Consider the following 23,744-nt stretch of genomic DNA (forward strand, 5'->3'; position numbering starts at 1 on the left):
GGAGCTGCAAGGCACCCAGGGGCACAGGATGTTCATGCAGGAAGAGCCCTGGTTAGGCTGAGTGCTCTGGGTCCATCCGCACCCTGCATATTCTCCTCGTGTGTAGGGTGGCAGCGCTCCCAAACACATGGCGGGTTATGGCACCTTACCTCCACCAGATGTGAGCCCATATCCTTCTCCATATTATATGATCCAATACAGGACAGCTTCTGCTCAGAGAGTAGAAGAAATCAGATGATCTCCATAGTTTTGGTGGCAGGCAGGAGTTTTCACTATTGCTGAAAAGCAATCAGGGCTAGATAAAATTGAACACACCACAGCCTACACAGGAACTAAAACCTCAGATACTGGCACTGAGTCCCACGCTTTCAACTATCATCTACCCACTGTTGACAGCAATTTCCAGAGCTGTACTAGGAGGTCCACATTAGACAGCTACCAGGCTGCAACTGTTTGAGAGAAGCAGCAGAACAACCCCCTGCTCTAGGTTAGGCTCAGCCTCCCACCATTGGGCAAATGAATCCCTGCTGCTGATACAGCTCAGGGCAGCTCCTTATCTCCAGAACACTGAATATTACAGCAGGTCAGCAAATCTGACAGGAAATATAGATGTGCAGTGGGCAGATGCTATTAACTAGGGCAACAGAGAGATTCCAAAAGCAACGAGCAGAAAGAAGGTGGTAGAGCAGGCTTCAGGCAGCTCAAGTAACCAGCTTAGCGAGGTTCTCTGGGAAACTGCTTCTGAACGTATTGGGGTCCATCAGGGCCGGTCCCCCATGGCAATTAAGTGCCATCTCTTTAGAGCACAGGAACAAACAGTACCAAAACATGATGCAAGTGGGGCAGAAGTTTGTCTTAGCTGAGCTTCTTCTTCTTCTAGAGCTGGCTGCCGTCACGAGACCTCTCAATTATTTTTCTATGGTCTTGGAAATCTGTAGAGGTCCCAGTTGAAAAACAAAGCTTTCAGTACTTCTGGATGAAATGTCCAGCATACAACTAGACAAAAATATAATACGATGGTTGAACAATTGGCTGATGGGTCAGGATCAGAGGGTAACAGAAAACAGAGTTGCACCAGGTTGGTGCCAGTATCTAGTGTGGCTCCCAGGGCTTCGTGCTGGGGCCATTTCTCTTTAATGTTCTTATAAATGCTCTAGATATGAAACTCAAATGTACTAAATAATAATACTAAATAAGTTTGCATGTTATATTACATTAGGATATTAAATTAGATTGGAGATAGAGAGGCATGGCAGAGAGATCTTGGCAAATTGGATGGCTGGGCAATTGTCTGCTGCATGAAGCATTAAGCAAGTGCCGGATTCTGTCCCTGCGATGGATCAGTCCCTCAGCAGAGACAGAGAGAAGGGCAGTGAATTACAGAGAAACCTCTGCTGAGAGCCTGGCGGAGCATAGACCAGGTGTTTCACAAACCCAACGATCCATGAGCACCTGGGGAAGAGAGGGCTGCGCGAGCCCCAAAGGGGGACACACATTACAGCATTTGTGCAGAATTCCAGCTCTGTTTAATCTCCTGGGGCTCCCGGAAGATTGTGACACAGAGAAAGGGACCAAACAGGAAAGAATTAGCGGAAAATGCTTCTCCTCTGGCAGCCACCATGGCTGTGCCAGGAGTTAGCAGCAGCAGTGTGGAGCAGCCAGCCCTGCCTCCCCCTCCTTCAGCCGCCTCTATAAACACGCAGGGCTTACTCAGAAGATTAGAAAGGAACAGGGCAAAAGACAACAGAGTCTCTTTTGTAATGAGAAAGGATTATGGCATCAAGTGACCGGCTGCAGCTCCCAAGTGGTTTCAGGCTCCTTAGTACACCGCGTCTGTCAGGTTCAATCCCCCCATGAGCCAAGGGGGCAAGGAAAGGCAGGCTGTGGCGCTGGCCACAAAGGACCCAGCGAGGACACGTGCAGGATCAAACCTCCACCGTCTCCAGTATAGCTCAGGAGCCTGTGACTGTGAGTATCTAGTCCTCACAAGAGCGGAGATTAGCTGATCAGTCTGTCTATCTTACTGTGCATCTGAGCTCGACACTCTTGCTTTCTCTGTCCACTGCATCTCTTTGTTCTCTGCACTTGCAATAGGTGCTCGTGTCTGTTTGCAGCATTAAGCGGCGGGTAACACAACTTGCACAGGCAAATCTGGCTTGCTGCTGCAAGATTCTCATTGCTGGGGACTCCCGCAGCCTGGTCAGTGTCAGCCGATCCCCAGGTGCGGCGGTGAGCTCAGAGGGACCTGCCAAGCTGATGCCAGCAGAGATGGGGAGCAGAGGCGCAGGGCTGGCTGTGCCACGTTCCCCGTCACCCTACGGGGAGTTGGGCTGTTTGGGCTCTGTGCAGGGACGGCTCTTCTGCCCCCCCAACACCATCGTGCCGGTGCTGTAGTGAGTTGCCTCGCACCACCAACCTCAACCCCACGCAGCAGTGCGAGCGTGCCAGCTGCCAAGTGACAACCAGGGCCAAGCGCACAGGCTGGCAGGCAGGGAGCTGCCTTAAGAGCGCAGGGCTGCAGGCAGAAGCACTGGGAAAAGCCCTGTTCTGTGTTCTGTCCTGTGCCTGAACAGAACTGCACAGAGGTGGGCGACATCCATTACTTACATAGACAAGAGCTGAAGTTTTCCATGTTTGGTAAAAAGTGAATCTGCATTTGAATTACGCAACGAAGAGTCTCCCTGAGCACTTTCAAGACCCGAAGCCTAAAGCAAACACTCTGCTTCCTGTAAGCGGCCCCCAGTGCATTTGCATGTGTTTCCATATATTTCTCATCTGTACAACTCGTGTATGATGTCTTTGGGGCAGTTACAAGACACTTCTCAATCCTGTGCACTGACCAGAAATACACATGGGAAAGGTGTGAACGTGTATGAGTATGCAGTGAAAGGGGTGTTTGTGCAGCTGGGGAGCTCTTGGCAGGGCAGGTGCCAACTCTGCCCTTCCAAAAGAATCGTTGGGGGATTCGGGGAGAGTTGTAACAGGGAAACCCAAAGGAGGAGCAGAACCAAGAAGCCAAAGTCAGGACAAAGGTGTTATTTGTTGAAGTAGCTAACAGACGTTGGAGTTTATCTTCATGGCACCAGCTGGCTTGGACATGAATTTTCCTCAGCTAACTATAGGTCTATCATTGGGATGCTTAAATGAGGAGGATGGGCACAAATTCACATGCCTGCAGCTGCTGCTACAGACCAGTGAGGGCTGAATCAGCCCTGGAAGTACCTCCCAGTACCTCCATAACTCAGGAAAGAAGCCAAGGCCCCTCTACTATTAACCTCAGTGCCAAAGCAATGTCTAACAACTATGCAATGTGTTTTGATTCAATTTAGAAATTCCATAAGTTTTTTTTAATTGAATAATTATTCACAAATGGCACGGATTACACTGGCTTTTACTTTTATATAAAACTTCAGGTTTATCTGTATGTCAGTCTAACAATTAACTGATGATAAATAATTGTTCACCCAGGGTTAGAAAACAATAAGTGCAGCAAGGATGCTGCATGATTGGATAAAATTTCTTTTTTCTTTCAGCACAATTTATCTCACAATGAAGACTGGGGAGGTGCATTTACTGGAATTTGTGCTCTGTGAGCCCAGCCAAAACCTATCCCTCAGCTCTCTGACAGGGAAGGCTGTTTTGCCTGCAGTACAAGGGCTGGCATAGTCATCACGCACATCAGCCCAAATTTAAAGACAGCTATACTTGTTGTAAAAACAGGGTAAGGAACTTTGGAATTTGTGAGACTGATCATTAATCTCAAACAACTGTTTTTGCGGAAGACAGTGGCACGTGGGCTCTGTCCACTCCCATCAAGCAGCTCCATTTGAACACTGACAATCCAGCGCTAGTAACACGGGGCTTCACCAGAAAGTGAATTGTCATTGCAACCAGTCCTCATGCAGTTAAAACACAGGAAGAAGCTGGTAAACACATCACAGTAATTGCCCACCATAAGCTTCCTCTTGGTTTTCTACCTTAACGACTTCAACAGATTTATCTTTTGATTTCAGCTCTTTCTCTCATTCTTTCTTCCTTCCTTTCCACCTTGCTGGGACACCTGAGGTTTCTGTTCTGTCCAGGCCTCCCTCTGTGAAGGTTTGCTTGGCAGCTTCAACAACTGCTCATTTTGTGTCCCTATCAGGATCTGTGATGACAGTGACATACACTAACCGCGTGGCTGATGCCCGCCTAGGCACCTTCTCGCAGCTCCTGCTCCAATGGAAAGGCAGCATCTACAAACTCCTTTACTCCGAGTTCCTTATTTTCATCTCCCTCTACTTCGCCATCAGCCTTGTCTACAGGTGAGCATCCTTACACCAGCACCACCACAGTTCCTTGCTCTCAGCTGGTCCCAAAGCAGGACAACTGAACAACCCAGGGTTGGGACAGCAGTCCTAGGAAAAAGCAGCTAGCCAGCCACTAACCAGCCTCTGTTCAGAGGAGGAAGGATTTTTCCTCACTACCGCAGTGGCAGAGCAGCTGACAGATTTCCTTCTTTGGGCCTGGAGAGGAACACGGATCCTCTTCCTGGAGATGAAAAGCTGCATGTGATAACTACCTGAGAAGAATGGCATATAGAGACCAAGGCTGAACTGGTGCTGGAGGTGATCCACAGTGGGAAGCGTTTCTGAGAGCAGACATCAGCTCTGAGACTGCAGACCTGTCAGAAGGCAGCTGTGTGCTGGGGTGGATCTGATATGGGTGGGGAAAGCCAGGAGCTCCCCTGGTTGGGTGAATGCAGCATGGAAGCAGCTCTAAGATAGAGGAGCTCATATCGGGCACTGTTGACGTGAGCAGAGCTTGGACTGACATTTTGCAGGGTATCAAATAAAATATGCACTATGGCAAACACCTGATTCCAGATAGCACTCTCCCCTGTGTGAAAAACATAGGGCTCCCTAATCAGACTGTAGCAATTACCACTCAGCGACCACTTCAGGCTCCTTTGGACATATCGGCAGGGTGTTTTGAGTGCTCCCCACGTCACCCCACACCCACAGCATGGTTGTATCGTGGCTACGTGTCCTTGCTTTCCCTTGCCAGACTCTTACCCAGCAGGCCCAACAAGGCACAGTCTCCTCCTTGAGGCTGATGTCTCTGTTCCTCCCTTTCAGGCTGATCCTCAGCGAAAGCCAAAGACTGATGTTTGAGAAGCTGGCACTCTACTGCAACAGCTATGCTGAGCTAATCCCTGTGTCCTTTGTGCTGGGTAAGGAGCTCTGACTGTGAACGCGCAGGGAGGGGAAGCGGACAGCATTTCTTCTCTCACCCTGGGTCGACACAGCTCTTCAAGCAGGCAGGATTCACTGAGCAGTTCCCTGATTCTGCCTTTGTGATAAATACATCAGTTAATGCTGCAGCTGTGAGGTATGCACACAGCTTTCACTGCCCAGATACACTGGTGTGCTCTTGGTTTTACCAGGAGGGCAAGGACCAAATATCTCTAAATAAGCTGTGAAAGCCAGCTTTAGCACGGAGATCCAAATTACTTCTAGGTCTGCCTTCACTCATCCCCATAAGAGCAGTGCCAGCCTTCCTATACAAGAGCACACATCTCCCCTCCTTCAGGATGGCTAACTTGCTCGGCTCACCTCTAGGTTTCTACGTGGCCCTGGTGGTGTCTCGCTGGTGGGCGCAGTACGAGAGCATCCCATGGCCTGACCGCATCATGAACTTGGTCTCCTGCAACGTGGATGGGGAGGATGAGTACGGGCGGCTGCTGCGTCGCACGCTGATGCGCTACAGCAACCTGTGCAGCGTGCTCATCTTGCGCTCCGTCAGCACTGCTGTGTACAAGCGCTTCCCCAGCATGGAGCACGTTGTGAGGGCAGGTCAGTACTGGTGCTGCCCTCGGAACAGCTCTGGGCCAGGCAGGCAGCAGCTCCCTGCCACTTGACCTTCACTCTGGAGCAGAGATGGTGCAGTTCTACGACACGAGTTATCACATTCTCAACAGTAGGTAACTGCACCCTCAGCAGTTCTCTATCTCCCTGTTGGCTGGGAGCTGGTCAAACATTCTGCAGACATCCAAAGTCTACAGCTTTCTCACCAGGAGAGCAGGGGGCAGAGAGCCGAGGGACAGGACCCAAACATGGAGCTGTGTCAGGGGAGAGGCAGGCTGGGGGTTAGGGAAAGAGTCTGCACCAGAAGGCAGTGGGCATGGAACGGGCTGCCCAACCCCAAGCTGTCAGAGTTCAAGGAGATTTTGGACAACACTTTCAGACAGAGGGTTTGAATTTTGAGTGGTCTTGTGTGGAGCCAGGAGTTGGACTCTATGAACCTTATGGGTCCCTTCCAACTTGGGTTATTCTATGAAATTAGAAATTCTTCTTGCACTTATTTAAAAATCAGTATTTTAACAAAATTTGTCATGCTTTTTTGCATCTTCCAAAGGCTGAATGCCCGAGTCCTTCCTGTGATTATAAAAAGAGATAAGGTGACTACCTTTTGCTCTCTATGGCCATTCCTCTCTCGTCTGTTCTTTTCCTCTTAGGCCTTATGACACCTGAAGAGCACAAGAAGTTTGAGAGCTTGAATTCTCCCCACAACAAGTTTTGGATCCCATGTGTGTGGTTCTCCAATCTGGCTGTGAAAGCAAGGAATGAGGGGAGGATCCGGGACAGCGTGCTGCTCCAAGGCATCCTGAATGTGAGTGACAGTCAGTAGGCAACTGAGATCCTCATCCAGTCCTCCAGGTGGAATTGCAGGGATTTCAAGAGGTCAGGCAAGGAACAGGAATGTTGAGGTGGGATGTCCAGACAGTGAGCCATGTCTGTCCCTGAGGATATTACATTCATTTTGATGGGAAATACCCCAACTGCCACTCTCCAGCTGGTGACAAAGTAGAATTTTTCATGGCTTGCTGACACATCAGTGATGCCACACGCAGCAGAGGCTAAAGAATGTAACATCTTTTGCAAAATTGGGACTGGGAGGAACAATTTGATTCACATCTAGTTGTAGTTATAGGAGACACCCATGTAGCGTGTTCTGGATCAAACTTCCTCCAGCATTCACACATTCCATTCTCCAATGAAGGTCTCTAAGATACAGCTGTAAAGCCACAAGGAAGCAAAGCATGTGTCTGGAAAAAAGCAGAAGTCAAAAGCATATTAAACAGCCAACGTCCCTGCAGAGAACTTCTCTATTGAAAACCCTCGGATAGTCCTGGGATGCAGGCCATGCTCCACAAGCAGGACCTGGCATTGGTCCTTGCAGAGCTGCAGAGAAAAGAAAGACTCTGGAGCAGCTCATCCCCTCTAAGATTCACGTGCTGAGAGATCTAGGTTGTTTCTATTGCCTGAAGTGAGTTTCATCCCTCTTGGCTATTTATCTAGGCTCACAAGTCAAAAGAGAGATGGATATTTCTAAGATATCTTTGCCTCTGATCTGTTGAGACACTCATTTTGTGAGGAGATAACCTCTGCTATGAAATAAGCTAGGAAGGGACTTAGGTCTCAGACAGAGACATCCAGGCAGCAAGGACGTCTCCCATGGCAAGTGTGAGACCCCGCTGGTGGTCTGCTGGGGGAGGGCTGGACCCCAATGGAGCCCTGGCTGAGTCCCACCTTCCAGAGAGGTGTGAGCAGGAGGAAATGGGCAAGGACACACAAATGTAGTGCCAACAGATCTTTCCTTTTCCCTACTGCAGGAGCTCAACACTTTGCGCAGCCAATGCGGGCGGCTCTATGGGTATGACTGGATCAGCATTCCCCTGGTCTACACCCAGGTGAGATGGGCTTCCCCACATCCATGGTTGCACTGCCTGCCTACACACGCTGCTTTGGAATCCCCTCTGACCTCATCCCTGCCCTACACACAGACCATGCTGATGCTACATATGATTGGACTTCTCATGCCTGTACATGCAAGGCCCGTGCTGGCTCTCACGCACACATAACTCATAAGCACGCACACTGCCCAGCCTTATTTCTGTAATACACAGCCACTTCTACAGAAACACTCTCCGAGAGTAATTAGTTACCTGTAATGTGCTCCATATGAGTGCACAGAAAACACAGATACATGCAGACCCATGCCCTGCACAGGAGATATCACTGTAGTCTAGGTCCACAAAACAGAGCTATGTCAGGCTGTAGAAAAGACTGGGCCCAAATTGATAGCTCCTCTGGCAGCCTCAGTTGGGTCTTGGAGTTGTGAGCAGGATTTACCAGATGGTCTGGAACAGTCTCTCCTCTCTGCGGTGCATGACCCATTTTTCTACAGTTGCCCATCCACATTGCAAAGTTTGTCTTTGTCTTTGCAGGCACCTTGTAACGTGTGCATCTTGAAGCAGCCCTGTGCTGTTCCCTTCTGGGAAGTGCCTGGCTAACTCAAGAGTCTCGTGATGCTGGGTGTTTGATTTGAACCTTCCTGCTTGACACGAGTCTCAGCTGCTATTAATTTGAAAAGTGGAAGTTTCCAGTCTCGTGATTACACAGAAAAGTACAAAGTTCATTGAAGCTTGAAATTTGGGCAAGCAAGCAGGCAAATATAAAAATATCCTTCATTAGGACCAAACCAGAGCTGGCACTAATGCTCAGGGTTCCCCTCCCAGATATGGAAAATGCTTACCAAATCATGAGGGGCTCCAGAGAACTACTAGGACAGAGATGTCATTCCAGGGACGGCGTGGAGTGAAATGCAGCGTACATAACGATGAAGGGCAGAGGGTACACTGAAAGTTTTCTGTAGTGAAAATTAATCTTCCTGCAAAAAGCAGAGGGGAAGCTTGTTGTAACTGAATACAAGGATTTCAAAAGGCTCCTGAGCCAGCAGCTCACCGCAGTTTTGATATAAGTGGGGTGGGAACTGAAAAGAAAAATGCTGAGAAAGCATGTTGGGAACTTAATTTCTCTGGTGTGTCCCCTTGGCATCTTTCCCAGGTGGTGACCGTGGCTGTTTACAGCTTCTTCCTGGCCTGTCTGATCGGGCGGCAGTTCCTGGATCCTGAAAAAGCATACCCTGGCCATGAACTAGATCTCTTTGTGCCTGTCTTTACGTTTTTGCAGTTCTTCTTCTATGCTGGATGGTTAAAGGTATGTCCAAGAAATTATGCCTGGAGCTGCAATCCGACCCATTGCGTTTTTCCCAGTTTGTGCTCACAAAGAACCCAGCTGTGTACTGTGGCCTATGGGCAACATGCCAGCTGCTGGGAGACAAATGGAGAGCCAATGGCAGCTAAGGGCAATGCTAACACTCTCAGGCTCTGAGCATCTCACTTGACAATCAGCTTCACCTTTTCTAAGTTTGAGGGAAAAGAGAGGCAGTGGACTGCATTACCTATATATCGATGCTTCCTAGAAACTGGCAAGCTTCTGTTTTTAAGCCATCCCCTTTCTGGGAGAACCAGCATTGCTCCAAATTCAGGGCACATCATCCTTGAGTGCAGTTCTGGGCTCTGTCCAATAGACATTCTCCCTGCAGGGAAAGGGGTGGCTATGACCATGACCTTTGTTGTGTGATCTCCACGTGCAGGTGGCTGAGCAACTAATTAACCCTTTTGGGGAGGATGATGATGACTTTGAAACCAACTGGCTCATCGACAGGAACTTGCAGGTAAAGTGAAGGCAGAATTCTCCTGACCTGCAGAGGAACACTGAGGACTGCACCTAAGGTTTCACTTGTCCCCTTGGTTCATTTTCCAGCACACATGATGGGTCTAGATTCTGTTTCAGACCCTCACTGCCTTTCAATGACACTGAATGACATAATTTCTGTCTTTCCCTGGCTTTTCCCACGCCATGCCTGTACCTATAATCACCTCCTCTGGTTTCTTCTGTGCAATAACTCTCCTTCAGAACTCCCTAACACTAAGCTCATTAGTTCTAGTGAGCATATTGCTTTCATTTCTCATCCCACACCACTTTCCTTCTAATTAATCAAATCTCTCCATGCAAACAAACAAACAAACAAACAAACAAAATCACCCCACAATTGACAGGAAATCATATAGCAAATCCAGCTGCTCGTTTCACTTCCATGCTACATTGCGCCCTGCATCCCTTTGTCTGCTGATAACAGGCTGCTGACTTCGACATTCCTGCTGTTCCCCCCAGGTCTCCCTTATGGCAGTGGATGAGATGCATCAGGATTTGCCCATTCTGGAGAAGGACCTATACTGGAACGAGCCCGATCCCCAACCACCTTACACTGCAGCCACCGCTGAGTACAAGCGCCCATCATTTCTTGGATCAACCTTTGATATCAGGTGAGTGCAGCTACAGGGAGTCAGAACAGACCACATTTACACCTTAGAGCAGGTGCAGTGCAGGATATTAGACTTGAGAAAGAAAGAACACTATATTCCTATCTAGTCAGTGAAACCTTGCTCTAAAATACTTACAGATTTGTCCAAAACTGACAGCCAGTATCTTTCTTCACAAAAAAAACCTCCGATTTCTTGCCCCCCTCCTCTAGAGCGAGGATCCCTGTAGTGGAGGGCCTAACACATAACTGGTGTGGCAACACAGGAGAAGCTTGCCATTGGCAGCAATGTTCCCTGTGATGCCAGCCTCACCACCAGAAAGCACCATCTTTTCTGGCTGCGTAACAGCCTGTTTTGCCTTTCCCCAGCATGCAGAAAGAAGAGATGGAGTTCCAGCCCCTGGAGCAAATTAAAGAGAACGAGGAAGCAAACCATTCCACACCACTATTGGGACACCTGGGCCGTCTCCTGGGTGTCCAGTCACCAAGTTTCTCCAGGTCCTCTTCTCGGATGAACCTACTGCGCCGGCGAGGGGAGCCCACGTCCCCCTTCTCCCATTACATGTACCAAGACATGGGCAAGTCGGGAAACATCAGTCAGCCAAGGGGAGACACCAACTCACAGGAGCAGTGGGACGGTGAGGATGGAAAACTGAGGGAGTTTGATGCCTTCATATCTACCCCATTTTATGAGAGACCTGGTTTCTACAGTGCTCCACAGACACCCATCAGCTCCATCCCCATGATCTTCCCTTCGAGACGCCAAGGGCGCAAGAAGCCCCCTGCACTCTCCAGCATAGCTGCATGCTCAAATTCTCTTAAGGACGTTGTTGTCAATTCCTCACCTTCCAGGATGAGTGATACGTACAAAAGCCAGAGCTCCCTCGGCTCAAGTGCAAAGGAAACATTTATTTGGCCAACAGAACGGAATAAAGGTCCCGACTCGCTGGTTGTAATGGTGGAAGAAGAAAAGAGCAACTCTAGCAGTAAAAGCAGAGAAGCTGCCATCACTGGAAGTCCAGCAGCTCTGTCCACAGCATCAGACAGCCCTAAATTCCCTTTCCTAGCAGAGTCCCCAGACCACGAGCAGCAGGGCAGCTTCAAAAGTCTGAAGAGTTTAAAAGGCTCCCACCCACCCTGGCTAGCTCTGGAGAACGCAGCAACAACCACGCCTAATTCTGAGCAATCGGGTGCCCTCCCCCAACACAGCAACGTACCGCCCAGCAGCAGCACCTCCCTCTGCTTCTCATTCACTCCTGTCTCATCTCCAGTGCTGGAGAGATGCCCCATAGGGAACAGAGGCCCCGATACTCACAGTCTAAGTTCAGAAGACGCAGCCAGTGCACCAGACCAGCATCCATCAGAGGTTTCCAGGAGCATGAGAGATACAGCAAACAGAAGCAGTAACGCTCCTCCTACGAGAGAGGCAAGAAGAGCAGAAAGTCCATCCACTAATGACTCTGGCATCTCTCTTGCTGAGGGTGACTACGTGGGGCTGATGGAGGTGATCATGGAGACAAGTGAAAGCATATGTGAAGAGCAGATGGATCAGTGCAGCTGAAGGAGACTGACACACACACGTATGCCAGGTAGAAATGATACTGCAGTGTCTTCACACCTGGCCCACACTAGCACTCATCCTCCTAAAAGAAGGGCAGTGCTGCACCCCCAAACTTCTTGTTTCTGGAGTATTATTCACCTACAGCCCAGCACCAGTGACTCACCACTACTGGACTCAGGCATAGTAGCAGGCACTTGAGCTCAGTGCCTGCAACAAGAAAAAAAAAATAAAATCTCTACACACTCTAGCAAAATAAGACTTCTAGTATTAGGTATTACAAATGCCTAACTGTAGAACCATAGCTGAACAGATACTGTTCTGAAGACCCTGGAGTGCAGGTATAGCTTAAAGCAGAAGAGGTACGTAGTTAAGGACATCACAGCAATTGAAGCTCCAGGTTTACATGACTACTTGCCATAAGGCCCAGGACTTGCACAAGTTGCTCCAGGGAAAGAAAGGAACTGAGGCACAGCATTTGTGATACAGAGCCACAGTGCTTTATGAAGTCCTATCCAGCTGATGTTCTCCAGCACCAGTAAAACAGTAGGTTAAGGCTATTCAAAAAAGTGGCTGCCAACGATGGTATTTACATTGCTTCAAGTTTTCTATCATATTTTGCTGATTTGAAAGCACTCAAAGTTATCCAGATGGTAGCAGACAACACAAAGCTAAGATTCTTAATGAGTTCCATTCCGCCCCCCAAAAAAAACCACACTGAAAGCAAGGCAGATGTCCAGGACCACTTGCTTCCTCATTTCAATTTCCACACAATAAAAGTTTAAAGGAACCATGAAGTTCTTCCTCTTTTCACAGAAAGCTGCACATTCCCTTCAATCACAAGGGGCACATGATAAATCTAGTCCACCCACCTCCCTTCCAATATCCTCACACAATATTCCAACCCTCTGCCTGCCAGGCACAGCTGTTTGAGCTGGGCAAGTGGCACTACAATCCATATCTAATACCCCATACATTATCTTTTAAGACAGTACCTACCTGCCACACTTTGTCTAGCTTATATTATGAAGGAGGATGCAAAAACTTGTTTTTGTACACAAGCATAGAGCCATTTTTGTTAGACAGGCACAATCTCACCTAAATTCACAGGCAGTCGTTCAGGAAGCATAGAGCCTCAAGCCTTTCTCTTCTTGTACATTAAAACAGACGCTTTGGTGGCAAAGGCATTTTGACACATGCTTCAGTTCCTTTGCAATCCTTGCAGGTTTTCCCCCCATCCAGTGGTATCCACTAAAATACTCAAGTGCTAGAGTTGAAACAATTCCTCCAATTTATTTCTTCATCTATGCTTAGCTCAAGATACCTCCTCAGTTAAGAGTACAGAGCACAGTCCTGCACATACACTTCTTAACAGGAAAAAAAAAAAGCAGAAGAAGCCACCTTGAACCAAGTCACTTTATTGGATGGAGGGCAGTACACAAAACACAAGAGAAAAGAGGGCTGATATTTGGTACAGAGTATAAGAACTGCTTATCTAGATAGCTGAAGATGCATGCACTGCTGGACCAGTAAAGTAGAAGTCCCCCTGAAACCCACGGGGCGGTTCTCGGCAAGCCTTCAGCTGTTGTCACTTTCCCCAAGGGTGTGCTTGTCAAACAGGTACTCTGCCATGCCATACTTGGGTGCCCCCATCTTCCGCAGGTTGGTCACATGGTCACCCAGCTGCTTGATGGCTTTCACCTGCTCATCCAGGTAGTGAGTCTCAATGAAGTCACACAACTGGAAGGGAGAAGAAAGAAGTTTAGGCTTGAACATAGCTCATTCTACTGAAAAATCATACTAAGAAAAAAATGAACCAATTATGTCTCAATGTATTTAAGTACACAGTATAGCACTTCATGATCATGAGCATTTATACATGTAGAACACTCAGCTATGTTGCTCCTTTTAAAGCAAATCCTTCTAGCTTGCACAGGATATTTTCCAAAGTACTCTGAAAACATAAGTTAACTCACAACTGGAGGCTTCACTACAGACATTGCCAAGGCTGAATTGAGGCTTTTTTAACTAAGAGGTTAGTAGCATGTGTCTGAACAACAGTGATCTAAAGCATCAGCAGTTTTTAAACCATTCCAAGAAGTGACTTAGGCCCTCAGTCAAGCCTACTGCATACTGATAAACGTACTTCTCTGCAAAGTGAAGTGTACACACTGCATGAGTGCCTTCTGTTCTGAAGCGCAGCAACAAAAGGGTTTGAGCACACCCCATGCTCTACAACAAACTTAAATCATCCTAATATAACTGGTCCTCTGCTTGAAAAAATAAAAAAACCCACCAGGACATTCCTCCTGGAAGAGCTGCACTAGTTCAGCTCTCTTTCACCACCAGGAACAACAGGTACATACTATTCACACCCACATCCATAGTCACATACAAGCTCCCTCACTGCACAGCTACATTCTTGTTTCAGCATCCACTTACGTGTGGGTCATTCTTTTCAGTTGCCAATTTGTGCAGTTCTAACAGCGACTGGTTCACGTTCTTCTCCAGGTGCAGGGCACACTCCATTGCAGTCAGTCCATTCTCCCAGTCATCACGATCTGGTTTCTAAAAGGAAAAAGCCCATGACCGTATTTTCAGAAAGCAAAAAAAATAAAAAAAAAATCAATAGAGAGCAAAGTCTTTTAGGTCGGTCTCTAAGTCTAAAGCTGCATCTAAAAAAGCAACTTGCTATACTATGCAGTTCTCCAGTAAGGCTCTTTACTCAAATCTCCTTAAACAACCAAGCTCAAGCATTTGGGTCTTGGGGGAAAAAAAAAAAAAAAACCAACAACTTGTCACTCACACTGCACTTAGGACAAAACTGAATGCAGACTAAAAGCCACAGGGAACAGATGTATGTCTCTAAGCTCTTCTTACATTACATTCAGTGAAATCTTGGAAGGTTAAAACTGAGAACTACTTTTCTTCCTCCCTTGTAATCTCATGGCTGAAACATCTAAGTAGGTGTCCTGTTTTTGGCTGAAACGTGCTAAACTTTGTTCAGTGGTTGGTATGATGCCACTAAGAAGGAAAACAGTGTGATAACACTGATGTTTTAGTTTTTGAGCAGTGTTTGCACTAGAAGTCAAGCACTTTTTAGCTACTCATACTGCTGTGCCAGCAAGGAGCTGGGTGTGCACAGAAGCAGTGCAGCTGACTGAAACTGCATGAGATAGTCCTTGCCATATGGTATCAAGCTGAATAATAAAACTGGGGGAGTTGCTAGGAGTGGGCTGCTGTCCTGAGATTGGCTGAGCATCAGCCTGCAAGCAGTAAGCAACTGCACATCACTTGTTTTATATCCTTTACATTCCCTTTCATTTCTGCCCTGTGAACTGTCTTTGCCTCAGCCCCTAAAATTCTTTTTCTAATGCCTGCCCCCATCCAGAGGGGATGGCGTGAACAGCTGTGTGGTGCGGAGCTGCCTGACACATTATGCCACTGCATAGGTACAACTTCCAAGAAAACAAAGCAGTTCAGATATCCAACCAGGCAAGTTTAAAGATATTTTTTCTGAAGTGGACATCACTTACTGTTTTCTCCATGAAGAGTTGCTATACATTAAACTGACCACACCATTAGTAATTTAAAACAGCAGGAAATGAGTAAAGGGGCTTCAAGCAACTCACGCCATGAAGTCCTGCAGCAAGTTATTGATTCTAACTGGAAACAAGACTAGAGAGCCAAGAAGGCACATGCAGTTGAACTCAAGGTAGTTGAACCAGTTATATTCTAGTTCGCTGTTTCCTGCACCCCCACCCCCTTTACAACCACTATAACCTATATATATATATGCAGCTGTTCTCATGGAGGAAGTGCTTCTTAGTAGTCAGTCAACAAGTTAATGTGCATACCTAGACTTTGCCCAGACTGATCACAGATCACAGCAATGCATGTGCTCAACCACTGGCAGCTGCTGCTGCTTTTCTGCAGGAGGCCTCTCAGGGGAGTTCCTTCCCCTACAGCCCGGAGACAGGCCTGGAGACAGTTCTGCATTAGGCATGATGACCCAGAGAGCTAGTGCTCACCTTGATGTCCTGCAAGAAGATGCGCCCACCCCTCTGATTCTGCAGCTTCATCAGCTTCTCAGCATGTTCACGCTCCTCATGGGACTGGTGCAGGAAGTACTTGGCAAAGTTTTTCAGAGCCACATCATCCCGGTCAAAATAGTAGGACTGAAAATAAGAATTTGTGTGCTCAGAAACTCAAGCTTCACTCTTACAGCAAAGAAGTTGCTATGTGCGGCTGTAACTTCAAATATCTCAACCCCTCAAGAAGGCTAGAGCCCAAGCTGTGGGTAATCAGCAGCAGGGTAACATGGCCAAAATCTTCCCTCCATGGAAAGTTCAGTTTTCCCAGCTATAATTAAGTTTTATTAGATTATAACCCACGTCTTGATAAGTAGAAGTAACTAGTATTTGTGGTTCACTTCTGATATGTGAAACCCCACACACCACTAAAATTTCTTCTGACTTCTAGACTATCTTGCTTTCAAGGATTGTTTTCCCACTCCCTTTGTTCACAGTGGTCATAAGTCAAAGTTCTAATCGTAACACCTGCTAAGAGTAGGTTAAGAGTAGCCAGGAACATTAAGGTACTTCTGCAATAATGCTTTCACGCATATTCCACCAGGTTTAGCAGGTATTAGACTAGCAAGTATGCTTTCTACTTCTGAGAAAGCCTTCAGTATTACATTTAAAAGTGAAAAGCTTAACTGTAAGTAGAACATCTATTCAAAAGCAGATATAACATCAGATCTTGAAAGCCAGAAGATCTGTGACAGCCGTTAGAAGCCATCCCACAGCTCCTTTTTTCTTCGGAGAGAGACATAAAGCAGAGTTCAACAGAAAGCTTTGTATTTGTGCCAGCTATCTACCAGGCAAGAACCTACAGAGCTCTCAGCTCTGACAGCAGCAGCAGCTGGGAGGCTCACAAGATAGCAGTGTTTGTGCACCGCTATCACAACAACTACATTCAGCCTGCAGTGGAGGTTTACATCTCAACAGTAACACAGCAGCAAGCCGTTAAATCCTACACCAGAAGGCTGCAATACAGGACAGCCAGGAGATTTCCTGCACTGGTCAGAGTTGCTGTCTAGACTGAAGGCATCAGCTCCTCTACACGAGGAGGTGTAGTGCCAAGGCAGAAAGGCAAGCACAGAACAGGGGATGCCATGGATTCCTCCCAATTCACCTCAAAAGCAGGACTCGAGAACACTGCCTCCAGAGCAAGCCGCTGGGAGAGCAGCCAAGCGCTCCGTTGGGCAACCGCTGTTATCCAGCCCTGCCCCAAGGGCAGAACCGCCCGGGAGCGCTGAGCTGCGCTGATAACAGCCAACGATGCACAGCTAACGTGCGGCCGAGGCTCGCCCGGAGATAAGAGCCCCCACCTCCCCCCTCCCCCCCCGCAGCCAGACAGCGGCTCGGGCCGCCCCCTCCCCTGAGGTGAGGAACGCAGCGCGGCTGCGCCGGGAGGCACCGCCCGGAGCCGCCCCCCCGCCGGGCCTGGTCCGCAGAGACGCGGGGCCGCCGGCCGGCCGGCCGCTCCCCTGCCGCCGGACCCCCGCCCCCATAGGGCCGCTCACCATGCTGAGGTACACGTAGGAGGCATACAGCTCCAGGTTGATCTGCCGGTTGATGGCGGCTTCGCAGTCCTGGTGGTAGTTCTGGCGCACCTGGGAAGGAGGCGTAGCCATGGCGCTGCCGAGAGAGAGAGATGCGGTGGATACGACGGCTGCTGTGGTGGCGGTGGGGGGAGGCGGCGGGCCCGAGCGCGGCCGGTTCCGTCCAAGCACTGTTGACGCAGGAACCCGCTCCGCTCAGCCTCGCCGACGCGCTCTGGGAGCTGCCGCCCCACGCAGCCCCTTTTATACCGCCGCAGCGTCACCGAGCGTGAGCGCGCCCCCACGGGGGGGGGGAGGGGGCGTGGCCTCCGGGCGCTGCCCGCCGGGCTGCTGCCGGGCCGCCGTGACTCAGCACCTCCCCTGGCGGCGCTGCCCCTTCCCGCGCGGGCGGCGCCGTGGCGCCCTGCTGCTGAGAGCGGCGGTGCGCAGTAAGAGAAGTCGGAGGTGCAACGTAACCGAGAGACGTGCGCACAGCAGCTCTGCCGTAACTGCGTTTGTGCTCCCCGCCTAGCCACAGACCCTGGGGCTGTGTGTGGTGTCCCCTGACGGACGCTGTGCCCGTAGCCCTGAGGACAAGGGAGCACGTGTGTTTGTTCCCTAAAAGCGGCGTGCAGCTTTCTAACTTCAGGTGGGAAGTGTTTGAGCTGCTTACTGTAACGCTAGGGAGAAAGCTGTGCTGTGTGCTCCTTACCCTCACCACGTACTCGGGACTTTGCACTGGAAAGGCCTACAAAACCCCACCTGCCAGTGCTTTCCACACCGTAAAACACCCACTGACTCAGCCACGAGGCGTGGGAAGTTTCCAGACTTCTTCCCCACAGTGACCAGGCCCTGCTCAGTACTGCTTCAAATGCTATGAGGAGATGCAAGAGGCTAATTAAATAAAGGTCAAAATCCTTGGTTAACCCAAGGAGCCAGCCCAAGAAACAGATGCAGCAGAGAGGTACATTCACAGTGCTCCCAGACGCTAATTAATGGGCACCTGCGGTGATGGCTGCTGGTTGGTAATGACCTTAGGAAGGAAACTTGCTGACTTTAGTGGTGAACAAAGGCACCGTGTGCACACAAAAACAGACACCGAACATGGCCTGCCTGCTGCTGTTCCATTTACCTGGTGGGGGCTTTAGGACACCTGTTCAAACGTCATGCCGAATAATAAAGTGATAATTGGGAAATCAAAGGTCCAACTGGGACTTCTGATACCGAGATGCTTATTTCAGCTGTTCAGTTCCATTTGCACGGGCATTCATTTTCAGTCAACGCTGTACTATTTGACTTTCTGACATTTCAGGCAGGCTGTACGAGCAACCTTGAGGGCCAGAAATGGCCTCCATAAACTGAGAGCACCCCATGGCACTGAGCTACCCAAACCTTCACTTCTACTAAGAAAACAGAAAATGCTGACATTTGTCAGAAGTACTCCAAGCACTGGCAGCATGAATCACTGAGCCTACAAGCTCTGATTGACTTAATTTTTCCTCAGAGCAGCCCGTTCTGCAAAGTTTTATTTGGTCTTTGAACCTGTGACTGCCCGCGGGTGATGGCTTAGGGTGTGTTTGCTTTTGTAGCTGAATGTCCGAAAGAGACGGGCAGCCGAAGTCTTCCTTTGTCTCACAGCTTTACCGTTGCTACTGTCAGTTAACCGTCAGGAGTAATTAAGATCGTTAAGTTAAGGTCGTACCTGTTGCTTCGCAGGCTGCCAGGTACATTTGAAATCTCATGTTCTCCTCCCACGCTAATGCTTATGTAAAAAAAAAAAAAAAAAAAAAAAAAAAAAAGTTGTAACCGCTGGGCAGACTTGCATTATTGTTTACACAGTGTGGTATTTTCAGCAGTTGGAAGCTGAAACCTTGCATTTGGCTCGAGAGGTGTGTTTAAAGGCAGTAGTCCTCTCAAAGCAGCTCTGTATAGCTTTACGCTCAGGCAGGCCTCTACATTGCCAGCTGATTGCAGAGCACAGTTCAGTATTCCAGAAGGAATAACCTTGAACCTACTTCCAAACGATTTTTTTCTACATGTTCCTGCTGTCTGCATTCTCTTGCCACCTGACCCTTCTGCCTGTGGCTGGCAAAGGCACACTGTGAACTAAGAAAAGAAAGTTGCCCATTATTTTTTTTCCAATCTCATTGTGACCAAGCACGCATAAATCCTCAGTACATTGTCTTATGAAAGGCTGCGCAACAGCACAATTTGTAAGAAATTGAGCAAATAGCCTATTAATAACAGGAATATTTCCTCTGCAGTTTGAACAGTCTGTGCCACCCATGATCAAATGTTAGTAAGATAAGGGAAGTTGTAAATTCTGCTTTTTAGATCAATCACAAGTTGCACAAACATGCACATCAACATTGACAGCAGCAGATTTGCTTGGCCAGAGTAAGAAACGTTGGGTTGAAAGGCCGTGTATCATGGTGTCTTGGGGACAAACAGAAGGCCTGTCTCTCACACTTGTCTTAAAAGAGTTCAGGTTTAGCTATAACCAAAACTTCTCTGTCTCAAACCACCATCACAGTGTTTTAACTTTATTTCATCATGTTTTCCTTTGGCTTGGGTTAAGCCCTCTTTCATCCTCCGGGAGTGCAGTTATGGGCATTCTTGGGAAGCAGCCTGGCAGAAGCATTATCATGCTCTATCTGGGCTTCACATCAAATGACACTCACATCTGTTAACTGGCAAGCTCATTTTCTGCATCTGGCAATGCTTTGCACGTTACTTTCTGTAATACTGCTTTCAGTAGTAACTAATTGCATACCTGGCCATTACTCATTAAACTATTCAAAGTAGTAGGGAGATCCTGGCCCTTTTCATTCAAAGGCAATAGATGAAAGATCTTGGTGTATTGAGGAAAAAGAGCCCGGCAGTCCAAATTATTTCTTTCAGTATCCTTTTGCACACAAACATCACAGCTGCCCAGGGGCTGATCCATCAACTTATGTGACAGCATGCAGAGCCTTACTTTGCAGCTATGTCACCTCTTGGCTATTTGCTGGTGTGAAGCAGAAGCATTCTTCATGCTGCCCACAGGCAAAAGTCAGTGTATTGTTTACCCACACAAGCCTCAAATTGTTGAAGACAATCTCTGTTTCAGATTCCATCTGAAACAACGGAACAAGATTTTCATTGTTTACAGCTTAACTACTATATGTCAAGCACAGATCTGAAAGTCAGCCATCTCAAGGACAATAACACTTAGTTTCCTTACATGGCAGCTCGAGACATCAATTTCAGTTTAGAAAAATAGTCCAAGCTCCTTTGTCAAACATTTCTTTAGATACACAGGATATATAGAGAAGATATACAGAAGCAATCAAGTCAAAGAATTGGTTGGCAGAGGTCAAGGTATACCTCAATACAGAAAAAATATGTGCTCTGTTTCTGCACACTTCAGAGTTTCTCAACAAAGTGAGTGGCAGACACTGTGTAACGCTGGACAGTACACACCAAAAGTAAATTCTGAGCTTGTAAAAGTGGGAGTTGGATTTTTGCTGATTCACTGCCTTAGCAAGATCTTAGCATGTGACTTAGGCACCCAGGTCGACCTTTGTCAAGAGGCGTTCCTCTGCATGGGCAGAGGTCACTGCAGTCAGACAAGGCAGAGCGTTGAAGAATGTGCAGTGTTTCATTGATCATCTATAGAAATGGTTCCCCTCTGGCTTTAAAACGGTTGGTTTCTTAATGGTTAGAGTACTAACACATCTGAGTTAGAGCGCAACGCCCGATCTAAATCCAGCGAGCAAGAGAGAGCTGAATATGCCTTAAATATTACAATAACAGAAACACGGCAGCCTTTCTTCAAAGCTCAAAGTCCTGTAAATAAGATAAACCACACATCCGTTCAAATATTTGTTACAGAGAATTTCATTCCACCCACCCACAGCCTTTGGTGCAATTCAGCTTACAGACTTTGGGTAAACACAACAGTAACCCCAAACTTGGCTCCAAGCTCCATCACGTGCCTGGAAATTTGACACTGGCCTCAACTGTTTTGAAAGCCGTTTGCTGAGAACATCTGGGCTCCACTTGTTCTATGAGAAATCCTGCACACAGAACTCTGACTGCAAACCCCTCCCGTAGCTCCTTGGGTGAAACACTGTTCAATTCCTCTGTTGTTTCTTTTAGGTGAGCAATTTCCTGGGGAAACTCCAGTTTTAGGCAGCAGGCTTCACAGAGTACTTGCAGCTCTGAATGCAAATGGCCGGTTACGCAGAACTGCCAGTTCCTGGAAGCACAGTCCGATGGCAGAAACACAAAGGCTAACAGAAAGTTACTCAAGGAAAACGTGCTTGAGAGACAGCAGCTCTGACATAGAAAAGTCCCAAAGTATCTGTAACAAATCTGTGCTTTATAGGCAAGTAATACAAGACCTATTTTGGACAGACACTTTTTCTAAGAGATTAGAATTCTTATGCCCCCCCTCCCCCCAAATATTTTTGTACGGAGACAGTCTAAACTGACTGCCCCAGGAGGTTACACTTCTTTAATTTGTTCAGAATATCCTTCTAATTGAATTTGTCTTCCTTGGCATGTGTTGGTAGGAAAAAGTGCTTAGGGGCTTGAGGGTGAGGAAGAGCAACGTTAATTAACATTAAAATAGTTCTGCCTGCTCAGCATGGCCAGAAGCAAAATTTGGTGGATTTACTAGCATGTACCAACCCCATTTATCCTAATTTGAAGGCTACATTACCTGTGAGTCAGAAGCTCTAGATTTTATTCCTATTACAGCTTGTGTACGAGGTGGACGTACTGTAGCTGCCATAAGACAGATTTACCTAGTAGCAAAATCCAGAATTAGTGTAACATCAGTGGTCCTTCTTTTTCTAAAGGATGTGATTTCATTGGGTAATCCATCAGAAACTAACCATGCCCCCATCCTGTCTGTCCTTTGGCTTGTCAGCTGAGGCCATCTGAGGTGCAGCCATGTAGCTCTTCTAAAGCTTCCCTGTCCCATGGCCTTGCACCCCAGTCAGGCTGCCCACCTGCCTGTGCGTGTTCATATTGGTAATTATTGTCCGTTGCCAAGACACCGTTTTGACAGTTTGGGTCTTAGTGGTTTAACTGGACAGGAGGAAATAAAACAAGGAAAAGGTGCCGGTAGGCTATACTGAGGCAAGACTTGACTAGCTAATATAACATAGGATTGGATATGAGGACTGTGCATAAATTCATCAGATGTTGTTATCTCTGGGCATAGTCCAATGTTGCAGCAACCAGAAAAATACTCCCAGGACTAGCCACCTGGCCCTTGCAGCCAGCCACCTGGAAAGGCAGTTGCACGTATGTGGTGCTCCAGAAAGGAGTATATGCATTCCTTAGCAGTCACATTGGGCTTTTTCAGACTGTAGCACTAACTGTGCTGGCAGATTCTGTGTAGAATAGACCAGGACGAATCATTAAACCCAGATGGACCATCGGGCTCTTATACCTTGACAATCAGATAACACTGTCCTGTGATTTAGGCCAGCATTCTGGAAAGAGGCTCCAGTCAAAAGCTCTTACTATCAGTCTCATGAGATAGCAAATAGGCTCTCATCTAGGACAGTTGCCAGCTTCATTTCAGGTTTAGGAAGGTTGGTGAAATACTTAACCTGACCTCAATCATCAGTCCCTCTCCTCGGTTGCTCGATCTTATAAGCAAGCCTGCTCAGTCATGCATGGACACACTTCATCAAACTTGTCTCAATAGGCCAGCAATGACCAAGACTGAAACCAGTCAAATCAGGAAGTTCCCAGTCAGACAAGAAAACAGATTTCTGCTCCTCGCATACTTCACACAGGCTGGACTCCTTGCTTGTGCTTGATGCACTTGGTTGCTTCTGAAAGCTCACGGACATTCTTCAGATATGGACTCACTCTGGAATGGCAAAGGCTGAACACTTCAGGAACAAAACATGTGGGCTGAACATCTCCCTATGTAACAGCTCCTTACTGTCCTACTGGAGCCTTCACAGAGGTGACCATTGCAGATATTGGCACGATGTCTGTATTCTTCCACCACAACGGGAGTTGGCCCCCTCAGTTCATGCCAGAAACAGCCCTTCCTGATGCCATTTCCCTTGGGGAATACGTATTTTCCTATAGTCTGAATGGGCCACCTGGGCAGCTCCCCTTTGCCCACTGAACACCTAGGACTTGGCCAAGATGCCAAGGATTCTGAGCTGTGAAGATATTAAATCAGGCCTAAAGCAGAAGTGACTGTACTGATTTCTCTTACAAAACATTTCTCCAGTCAGGAGGTGCAGGTTGAGCAACAGGCTGACATCAGCTAAAATCATGGGGTGGCAGAGGGAGCAGCTCAGATGTTAAACCATGTGGATGTTACTGAGGTCACCATGTAAGACACAAATTCCCTGA

At 47.8% G+C, this 23,744-nt stretch overlaps 2 protein-coding genes across 2 annotated transcripts; one reads left to right on the forward strand and one right to left on the reverse strand.

The window, feature by feature from the left end:
* The first annotated feature begins 1,831 nt into the window (after positions 1-1,831).
* BEST1 (bestrophin 1) lies at positions 1,832-12,553 on the forward strand. Its single transcript, XM_010711183.4, has 10 exons — positions 1,832-1,968; positions 4,145-4,304; positions 5,118-5,212; positions 5,601-5,834; positions 6,497-6,651; positions 7,655-7,732; positions 8,889-9,041; positions 9,481-9,561; positions 10,062-10,213; positions 10,579-12,553. The coding sequence occupies exons 2-10, from the start codon at positions 4,153-4,155 to the stop codon at positions 11,768-11,770; spliced, it is 2,292 nt and encodes a 763-aa protein (XP_010709485.1). The 5' UTR covers positions 1,832-1,968; positions 4,145-4,152; the 3' UTR covers positions 11,771-12,553.
* A 616-nt stretch (positions 12,554-13,169) lies between these two features.
* Positions 13,170-17,618, reverse strand: FTH1 (ferritin heavy chain 1). The gene is made up of 4 exons (XM_085224418.1): positions 17,355-17,618; positions 15,799-15,945; positions 14,210-14,335; positions 13,170-13,507 (listed from the first exon to the last, which is right to left on the reverse strand). The coding sequence occupies exons 1-4, from the start codon at positions 17,463-17,465 to the stop codon at positions 13,346-13,348; spliced, it is 546 nt and encodes a 181-aa protein (XP_085080544.1). The 5' UTR covers positions 17,466-17,618; the 3' UTR covers positions 13,170-13,345.
* Positions 17,619-23,744: the final 6,126 nt, after the last annotated feature.

This window comes from Meleagris gallopavo, chromosome 5, assembly GCF_905368555.1.
Source record: "Meleagris gallopavo chromosome 5, MGAL_WU_HG_1.1, whole genome shotgun sequence".
In the NCBI taxonomy this organism is placed as follows: Eukaryota; Metazoa; Chordata; class Aves; order Galliformes; family Phasianidae; genus Meleagris; species Meleagris gallopavo.

What these genes read in the sequence shown, in the direction of transcription:
- BEST1 (XM_010711183.4), top strand. Translation starts at nt 4,153, where the DNA reads ATGACAGTGACATACACTAACCGCGTGGCTGATGCCCGCCTAGGCACC. An exon ending in GGAGCACGTTGTGAGGGCAG is followed by an intron (nt 5,835 to 6,496) that starts GTCAGTACTGGT and finishes TTTTCCTCTTAG; the next exon opens with GCCTTATGACACCTGAAGAG. An exon ending in GGATCAACCTTTGATATCAG is followed by an intron (nt 10,214 to 10,578) that starts GTGAGTGCAGCT and finishes GCCTTTCCCCAG; the next exon opens with CATGCAGAAAGAAGAGATGG.
- FTH1 (XM_085224418.1), bottom strand. Translation starts at nt 17,465, where the DNA reads ATGGCTACGCCTCCTTCCCAGGTGCGCCAGAACTACCACCAGGACTGC. An exon ending in CCTACGTGTACCTCAGCATG is followed by an intron (nt 15,946 to 17,354) that starts GTGAGCGGCCCT and finishes TCTTATTTTCAG; the next exon opens with TCCTACTATTTTGACCGGGA. An exon ending in CTGAAAAGAATGACCCACAC is followed by an intron (nt 13,508 to 14,209) that starts GTAAGTGGATGC and finishes TCTCCCTTCCAG; the next exon opens with TTGTGTGACTTCATTGAGAC.